This window comes from Vombatus ursinus, unplaced genomic scaffold (assembly GCF_900497805.2).
Source record: "Vombatus ursinus unplaced genomic scaffold, bare-nosed wombat genome assembly UNPS02014773.1, whole genome shotgun sequence".
NCBI classification, from domain to species: domain Eukaryota; kingdom Metazoa; phylum Chordata; class Mammalia; order Diprotodontia; family Vombatidae; genus Vombatus; species Vombatus ursinus.
Genome location: NW_020954551.1, coordinates 15,030,576 through 15,040,220, shown reverse-complemented (window position 1 = coordinate 15,040,220; position 9,645 = coordinate 15,030,576). Strand labels below are relative to the sequence as shown.

Below are 9,645 nucleotides of genomic sequence, written 5' to 3'. Positions count from 1 at the left end.
GTTAACCCTTGTGTGACTCTGGCCTAGTTTCTCTTGTGTTGTCATTTGAGGAGAGATAAGTATACTTGGTGTATAGGGTAAGCACTGAGTTTCATGAGACACTAGATGTATTGCATTCTTCAGTAGAGTGTAAGCTCCTTGAAGACCCAGACTGTTTTATATTTGTTTTTTTTTCTCTGTCAAGAATCTAACACAATGCCTGACACATAGTTGGTGATTAATCCACTGGAATTGTGTAAATGAACAAATGTGTCAAAAGGCATAATGATCACAATCACAATAATCATCCCCAAGGTCACACAATTCATTTGTTTAGGCTCAGTTCAGAGTCAGGTCTTCCTGAATTCCAGTGTAGGACTGACTTTCCACACAACCTCCTTTTCTTTTCTATTCATTTAATAAACCCAATCAATCCATAAGTGGTCAGTGAGTATATCTGACCAATTGAATGCTCAAGACAAAGTTGTAGAGATGACACACCTTCAACTTCACTGGAGGCTGGGTATCACAAACTTGTTCAGGTACTTGCTAGACTATTGGTATAACATGAGGCACTGATAACATGAGATCTAGAGAAAAGACTTGAGGGGGGTAGGAATAAACACATAATAAAATGGAACCAAGCAATATACAAAGATATCTTTTTTTAAAAATGAGAATTTTTATAATAAAATGCATCCAAGAAAATTAAAAGCTAACCTGATATTTTGTTTTAGAAAAGCAGATATTTCTTTAAAAGGAGAGGGGAATTGGCTATCTTTTTTAGAGGGGGCAGAAGGGATCTATATATTTTCATTTTTGTTATTTTAGATGTTTTTGTTTTTAACAAACTGTGATTTAATCAGCAAATCTCAGCCAGAAATGAGTGGCTGTCTTGTAACTTAGAGAGATATCTGGGACACTGGGAGGTTAAATGATTTACCTAGGATCATCCAACCAGTATGTGTAAGAAAGGTCAAGTCTGAATCAAGAGCCAGTTTGAAAGGGCTCAGGGAAGCCCATCATTAAATTTTCATTGTGGGTATTTACACTTTGGAAATAGACAAGCTATAAAATAGCCTGATCTATTGTTTTGTTGATTGTCTAAACTTGAGAATACAATGGAAAAAGTGTTAAGAATACATATTAAACTTAGAAATATTATGCCTTTTCAGAGAGTCAAATGTTAAATATTTCTTAGCACAACCTGAGAAGTGGGAGTTGAACTCAGGTCTTCCTGTCTCTAGAGCTGGCCCTCCATCCACTATTCCACGCTATATGTCACAGAATTGGGCACTGCTGTCCAAAGCCTACAGAAAACGAGATCTGATACTACATAGTATTGGTTGGAAGAGTGATGTTATCATAGGGACTTTTGATTCTCAAAATGTGATGCATAGAAGAAGTACGAAGGGAAAAACTTCTGGGAGAAGGTATTTACTGATTTCCAGACCTTAAACTGAACTATTACCATGGCCTAGGTTAAAGCAGATTAGGGAGGTTAAAGTCAAAACCAATAGCACATTTTATAAATAGGGTTAATTTGGATCTGACAAAAGATACTTTCCACTTTCAGAGGTTTGGTTAACCTTTGCTCATGCCATGAATAGTGAAGATGGTTTTGTTCCGTAACTTCTCCTAGCCTGGAATTATGCCCCATGCCCCAAACCCTCCAAAGAAAGCAGTCCCAAATATTTTCAAAAAGCAGAATGCCACAAGAGGACATGGAATTCGCCACAGCATGGAGTAAATGATGGCCAACTCTGGAATTAGAGGAATTTTACTGCAGATGAGGACAGCTCTACAAAGTCTTTAGACATTGTATTTACACGGCATCATGAAGAAGAGAAACCATGGTCCACCCCAACTCTGCCTGAGTCCTAAGAGTATCACATAGCCACTTCCTTGAGAATCTTCATTTTCTCCTTAGTGGAGTAGCTAATAATTCTAAAAATATTTTCCTCGAAGAGGTTAAGAACTGTCATCATATATCAATAGAATACAAAGTATGGTTATGAGAGCAAAGCCAGCATGCTAGTATTGCACAAGGGAGAAAGCCTTCAGAACACAAGAAAAGACAACCATGGATTTCCTTTAGTGATTGAGTAGAAGCAGAAGGAAGCCCTTGATGAAGAATCTTGGTGCTTCCTTGAATTCCGGGAGACCAACTACTGTTGACCATTTTGGTGTGATTGCTAGATCTCTCCAAAGGTCTTCCATCCCAAGAGGAAAAAAAAAGAAGCAAACCAACCAAAAAAACCCCAAACAAACAAAAAACCATGGTAAGTAAGCTTCATTGGCGTGTGGTACTGTTTGTTTCTTGAAGAGAATATGTTATATTTCAAAATATTATATATATTTTTAAATGGTAGAAAGTAAACTGTAGCTCCAAATTATAAGACAGTTGTTCATACTTCATAATCACAAAAACCCCAAAACTTCCATGTTTTCTTCTGCCATGCTGCCAAAACCCTGGGTGTTTTCACCATGGGACATTTCATTACACACAGTGACAGCACTGTGATCAGCTGGTAACCAGTCAGAGTGCAAATAAGAAATCCATTTGGCTTGAAAATGCTTAAGATGGTTTGAATTTTTAAAACATGTTGTTTCCTATGTAGTGGTGGCTTCGTTTCACTACATCCAAAGAGTGGGTCCATTAGTTCCTCGGATGAATCTGAAATTGATTTAAAAAAAGAGTAAATTATCATAAATTATCATTGTATAAGAAAGTGAGACTTTGTGGTAAGTTGTACCTCTTGGGAGCTTTTACAAAAATGTTGTGTGAGGCAAAAGAGAAAATCTGTTGCAGACTTTTGCAAACTTTAAAGGCTGTACAAATGTTAGCTACTGTTGTTAGCACTACTCTGCTCCTGGGTGAAAGGACCAAAGAAGAAAGCTTGTGCTATTTTGCAGAAGTGACTCAAGAAGCTGTCCTTGAGTTTTTCAGTTATGATTAAAGAAGATTTTGACAGACTAGACTATTGGGACAAATCCAATATGAAGGAATTTAAGAGTAATGAATGTAAAGTCCTAAACATGGGTTGAAAAAAATGAACTTCACGAGTGGGGAGGTGTGGTCAGACAACAATTCATGTGGAAATCATCCAGGGATTTTTGTTAACTGCAAACCTCATGTGACTCAAGAGGGTTATATGGCCACTGAGAAAGCTAATACAAACTTAGACTGCTTTAAGAGTGGGACAGGACAAAGTTCCCAACCATTTTCTTCCTCATATTCCTTGGCTTTTAAGAAACCTTCCCATACTCCCTGTTCAATATTAAATGCAATGGATTATAGAGTTTACCACTCATATACATGCAAAAAATAAGAGTAAAGAGATTAATTAATTTTAATGGGGTAATATTGTTATTTACCAAATATTGCCCACATCCTTGATGAGCTTCTTTTACTGCCTGGGTGATTATTAGCGAGATTGCAGTCCCTTTATACTCTGCCTTGGGCATATGTGGAGTGTTAGAATCAGTTCTAGGTGCCCACCTTTTAGGAAAGGCAGTAATAAGCTGAAGAGTGATCAGGATGGTGAATGGCCTCTCAACTATGCTGTTGGAGGATTAGCTGAGAAGTTGAGAAGAAGAGAAGATGAGGAGGGTTGGCCATGAAAGCTGTCTTCAAGTACTTAAAGGGCTTTCAAGTACCTCTCCATTTCCTCCACAAGAATAACATTAGAAACCTTATTAAAAGCTTTTCTAACATCTAGAAAAAAACATGTCTTCCACATTTCCCTTCTCTACTAGTTTAGTAATCCTGCCAAAAAGGGAAATGAGGTTAAGAATGGAGTGACCTGTTCTTTTTTTTTTTTTTGGCTAGGCAATGGGGTTAAGTGACTTGCCCAAGGTCACACAGCTAGTAAGTGTCAAGTGTATGAGGCCGGATTTGAACTCAGGTCCTCCTGACTTCAGGGCCAGTGCTCTATCCACTGCACCACCTAACTGCCCCATGGAGTGACCTGTTCTTAATGATGTCATATTGGTTCTCTGTCATTCTACGAGGGTTTGGTATATATTTAAGAAGACCAGTAAGAAGATCAGATAATCATAGGATTTATAGTACCGAGTGAGATCTTGGAGGCACATCTCACCCACCACCCTCTCCCCACCATCGTCCAACCCAAGAAAGTGAAGGAATTACTTAGGCTGTGTTTTGATGTTTCAACTCATTCAGCAACATCCACTGAAAATGTGCAAAGTGCCTATTATGTACAAGAAATCAATATGTGTAAAGTATCTGAATTTTCATTAGGTTAGGGAAAGGGAATAAACATTTATATACTACTTACTATCTGCCAGGTACAGTGCTGAGCATTTTATAAATATTGTCTCATTTGATCCTCACGACTGTTTTACAGCTGAGGAACTTAGGCAAACAGAGGTTAATTGATTTATCCAGGATCACACAACTAGTAAGTGTCTGAAACTGGATTTGAGCTCAGATCTTCCCGACTCCAGGACCAGCATTCTATCCACTATACTACTTATTTATGAGAGGTAGTATGATGTAGTTATTAGAGAGCTGGAACTGGATCCAAATCCTTTCTTAGATACTAACTGGCTGCATGAACCTGGCAAGTCACTTAACCTTAGACTTTATTTCTTCACATATACAATGGGAATAATGTAGCATCTACCTCACAGGGTTGTCTTGAGAATTAAATGAGATAATATGTGTAAGTGCCTTGCAAACCTTAGGGGGCTATAAAAGTGTTAGCTATCATTATTCTCACATCACCTAAGATATAAGTATTGTTTATTATTAATATTGCTATTATTAGTAGTCAGTATCGGTATTAGTCTTGTTTCACTTTTATTTTTATATCCCCAGCATTTAGAGTGTTTGTCATAGTCCAGCATTTAGCACACTGCCTGGCATAGAGTTAAGTGCTTAATAAATGTATCGTCCACGTGGGAGGGAGAGCGGAAGAAGAGGAGATACATTAGAGAGGTTGACTTTGAAGTCCCTAGCCCACCATATTGTTGTTGTTGATAAAGTAAATGAGGAAAAAAGAATACAGAGTAAATTAAAGTATACCCTAAAGCCCCATTGCAAATCATTTCTACTCAATATTTTAGTCAGCTAGTCTCCTATTAATGAAAAGGAAATTAAAGAAACTCTAGATAGTGAAGAAGGCTGAGCTGGGTTAAATATTAATATGTTATGTTCAAGAAATGGAATTGGCTGCCATATTTGTTTTATTTTATCTATGTTCAATAGCTAAAGAAAATGAGCATCACAGAGCTACAGAACTTTAGGGATGGAATGGACCTCAGAAACCATCTAGTCTAATAATAATAATAATCCACTATACAGTCAAACAAGAGGTCATTCAACCTGTAATCCTGTATTCGCAGCAGAATTTGCTTGGAAGTGTGGTTTTTTTTCCAGCTGGAATGGGGGATTGAAGGATCATGGGGAACTATGGAGAAGGTCGGGGTTCCAGGCCCTTGTTCACCAATAGGGCAAAATCTGAGCGAAGGGTCCTGATGTTCCCCTAAGGTCTTCCAGAGGAAACATTCCCAGTCCCTTCAGATGATACTCAAATCAATTCTTCACTATTCTGATCACCATCTTTGGAATGCTCTCCTGTGTATCAATGTTTCCTAACATGCTCAGAGAGATTAGGTGAACTGCCCCAGGTCCCACAAATAATAAGGGAGAGTGCCAGGCTTCAAACTTGGGACTTTTGGTCCAGGGATGACTTTACAAGGCATTCTGCTGAGGTCCGGTAAATATATATGTAAAAAGACATATAGACACAACACACAAATCTTTTTACTTACATTGCTTGCAAGATGTAAGAAACACTTTCCTTATCCCCTTTAAATTGCTAATGCAATACCTTTCTCTTGTTTAATTGTTTTTAGTGGTGTCTGACTCTTAGTGACCCCTTTTGGGTTTTCTTGGCAATGATATTGGAGTGCTTTGCCCATTTTCTCCTCCAACTCATTTTACAGATGAGGAAACTGAGGCAAACAGGAGTAAGTTATTTGTCCAGGGTCACACAGCTAGTAAATGTCTGAGGCTGGATTTAAACTCAGGTTTTCCTGACTCCAGGTCCAGCGCTTTAGTCACTGTGTCATGTAGCTGCTCAATATCTTTTGATTACCTTATGTTTAAGTAATTTGGGTTTCTTTTGTATTTATTCTGTACTTATATATGGATTTATCAGTCTTGATAGAATTAAGATCCTTGAGATAAGAGGGCTGTTTCATTTTTTTTTCTCATGGCTCCTGGCATATAATAGACCCTTAATAAATTTTTGATTAATTGAAATAATATAAATTATATAATATAGTAATGATATACAATATATAATTATGCACAATACAATAACATATGCTATATAATTATGTATAAAACAATAATGTATAATAATATTGAATAATATAAACTATAAAAATCAACTCAGGATTTTTTCATGTCACTGATATTTTATTCCAAAGATATTGTTCTATTTGGTGCTTTGGGGAATTTCACTTGTTTCCATTATGAAATAGTTTACATTGTTTTGGATTTCACATTCAATAGATAATTATGAAGTATTTATTGTGTGCTAGGGAAGATACAAAGTTTACCTAAGACATAGTCCCTAGTCTGCTTGAATTTTTTAGCTTAGTGATGAGATCTGACAGGTATCTAAATATCTACAATAATAAAAAGTTCACAAACATTAGAGTAAGACCACAAGAGTAAACTAAGTAATTTTATAATATCTAAGGGGGAAGATGATTAACCACTGGGGTAACAAAAAGTGTTCCTTGAGGGAGACGACATTTGAAGTGAATTTTAAAGAATGAGCAGGAATCAAATAGACAAGTAGGGATTAAGGTCAACAAAGGCACAGAGGTGATCAAACTGGCATGGGTAGGGGATGATAATTAGTGGTTTGGCTATACTGTAAATTACATGGAAAAGAGTAATATGAGAGTGGTGCCAGGTTATTTCTGGCTTCGAATGTCATGGAGATTGAAACTAATACTATATTCAGTAGGGAGCCATGGAGTTTTCTGCAGAGATACAGTACAACCAGATCTTTATATATGGAAGAAAGTATGGCAGAGCTGTGAGGGATGGGTGGAAGGAGGGAGTGGGAAGACCCATTCTATTGATCCCATAGTCTCAGTTCCCGTTGCCACCTCCTATGTACAGGTCCTCATTACCATACTCCTGAATGGCTTCAAAAGTTTCATAGAATTTTAGAATAGTAAAGCTAGGAGTCTTCAGGTTGAACTCTCTCCTTTCACAAATTAAAAAACTGAGGCCCAGTGAGGCAATGTTCACAGACCAGAATAAAGACTAGAATGCTGGACCTTCTGATGTCTGGGCTGAATGTTCTTTCTACTCCTTGATCTATTTATTTATTTTTTTTTAATAAAAGATGATAGATTCCTATTTTCAAACATGGAAGAAAACAGGCATTGGGCAATAAAAAAGAGCAACAGAGTGATTACAAAACAAATCAAAACTTCCAAACCTACTGGGTGTAGAGTGGTGGCAAAGAAGTCACAAGTGATGGGAGTTTAAACAAAATCATTTTATAGAGGTATCCTTGGATTTTTAGGAAAATTGTTTCCAAGTCAAACGTAACCAAAGGAAACCTCAGAATCCACCATGCTGCATCTAATTAAAATGGTTCCTGTGGGCTGGCTGCAGGAATGGTTCTCATTTCTGAGCACTTTGGTCAGTAGGTATCTCATTTAAATGAAATAAAATAATCCATACTGAGCTGCCGGAGAGTCTATGGGTGAATTCTAATGAGGTTATGTTGGCTCTGAAGTCATCTGTGGACATGGCATTAAGTGAAGGTGTGGGAAAGGGGGCTGCCCAACTGGACAATTATCTGAAGGTTTTCCCTTGTCCTCTTCCCTTCACTCCCCAAATCACTTTTGTTGACTGCAGCTTCAATTTTTTTTCTTTTTCAAGTTGATTTAGCATTTCTAAGTAATAGTAGAGTTGGCTGAATAGAATGTAATCATTTAATTAGGTTTCACAAAAAGTTAAAAAAAATTGGGAACAGGTAAAAAAAATTTTGAGCTACTATTTTGGTGGATAGAGTTCTGGACTTGGAGTATGAGAGACCTGTGTTGATATTCTGCCTCTGATATTGCCAGTGCAGCCATGGGTGGGTCACTTAACTTGTCAGAGCTTTAGACAACTCTATAATTCATTAAGTTAGAGTTGTATATAGTTCTGAGTTAGTGGAGGAAATTTCTGTACCTATGGACTCATAGATCCTTGACATATTGATGTAAACACCAATTCAATCCAATTGAATTCATTTTAACATGCATTTATTAAGCACATACTATGTACCAAACACTAAGCTAGGCACTGGATATGGGAAGACTAATAAAGCAGTCCCTTTAAGTCATTTAATCAATTGACCAATAAATCAAGAAGCATTTATTAAGTGCTTGTATGTCAGCTGCTGTGCTTGGTACTGGGGGCACAAAGACAAGAAATGAAACAATTTCCTTCCCCCGGGGAGATTACATTCTAGGTATGGCAGTGTGGTGGTGGTAGAGGTAAAAACTAGCTGGTACTTCTATAGGTGGGCCCTGCTTTAAGAGAATTCAATACCTGGAAAAAGTTCAAAATATTAAGAATGAAGAAATTAAGTTATTACCTTTTCATAAAAGGCTTTTCAGTCAAAAAAATTACAAAAGATTTTACTACAGCTTTAACAGACTTCAGGAAAGTGTGGCAATGTTTTCTTGAAGGTCAGGACCATTTTCATTTTTATCTTTGCACTTCCAGCTCCTTGCATGATGCCTGGAGCTCTGTAGGTACTTTATAAATGCTTGTTGAATCAGTAATAGCTAGCATTTTTATAGTGCTTTAAAGTTTGCAAAGAGTTTTATATATTGTTTTATTTGATCCTGACAACAACCCTGGAAGAAGGTGTTATTATTAACCCAATTTTACACATGAGGAAATAAGGTGAGATACATCTCCAGAGTCACAAAGTTAGTAAGTGTCAGTGGTAGAAGCTGAACCAAGGTCTTCTTGGCTCCTAGTACAATATTCTATTCACTGTACCACATAATGGTCCTCGATGAATGAATGAATGAATGACTAGTATCTGTAGTGGAATGGTTAAGCACTCATCTGGACAATTTAGAACAACCCTCTGTTCTATTACGGACTTAACTTGAGCAAAGTATAAAGATATGTTGGTTCAATTATTTAAATAATTATCTCAACCTTCCATTTTCCTTTTTAATCTGAAAGCAAAGACATTTAGTAAGTCAGTAAAGGCGGCTTTTTCTTGTGCAATGTATTGAGAGTTTGAGTAAGGTTTGGTGATAGATATATGATGTGGGACCACTGGAGTATCAAATTTCTGAGTCATCAACACTCCTCACCAGTTTGGGTCTTTCTTGGAACACATCTATGGGACATACATACAAGGAGTGAGCCATCTGTGAATGCCCTGCTGTACTTTGGCATGTAAATCACAATAAACGCACTTACTCGTGTGGTCTTGATCTTATTGCCAGTCGCACACATCCATCCAGAGTTATCAGGAAGAGTCTTACATTCTTCTCCTTCGAGACATGGCTCCATCTCACACCACCATTTTCCAATCACTATGGAAGCTAGAGAGAAAGGTGGGGAGGGAGGGAGGGTGAAAGAGAGAAAGAGAG

General features: G+C 37.3%; 1 protein-coding gene across 1 annotated transcript in view; it reads right to left on the bottom strand.

The window, feature by feature from the left end:
- Positions 1-2,638: 2,638 nt before the first annotated feature.
- TAFA1 (TAFA chemokine like family member 1) overlaps positions 2,639-9,645 on the bottom strand; it is a 510,220-nt gene continuing 503,213 nt past the window's right edge. The window contains exons 4-5 of the mRNA XM_027864134.1: positions 9,473-9,597; positions 2,639-2,656 (exon numbers count right to left, since the gene is read on the bottom strand). Of these exons, the coding sequence (XP_027719935.1) occupies positions 2,639-2,656; positions 9,473-9,597 (143 nt within the window). The remainder of the gene's footprint in view (positions 2,657-9,472; positions 9,598-9,645) is intronic.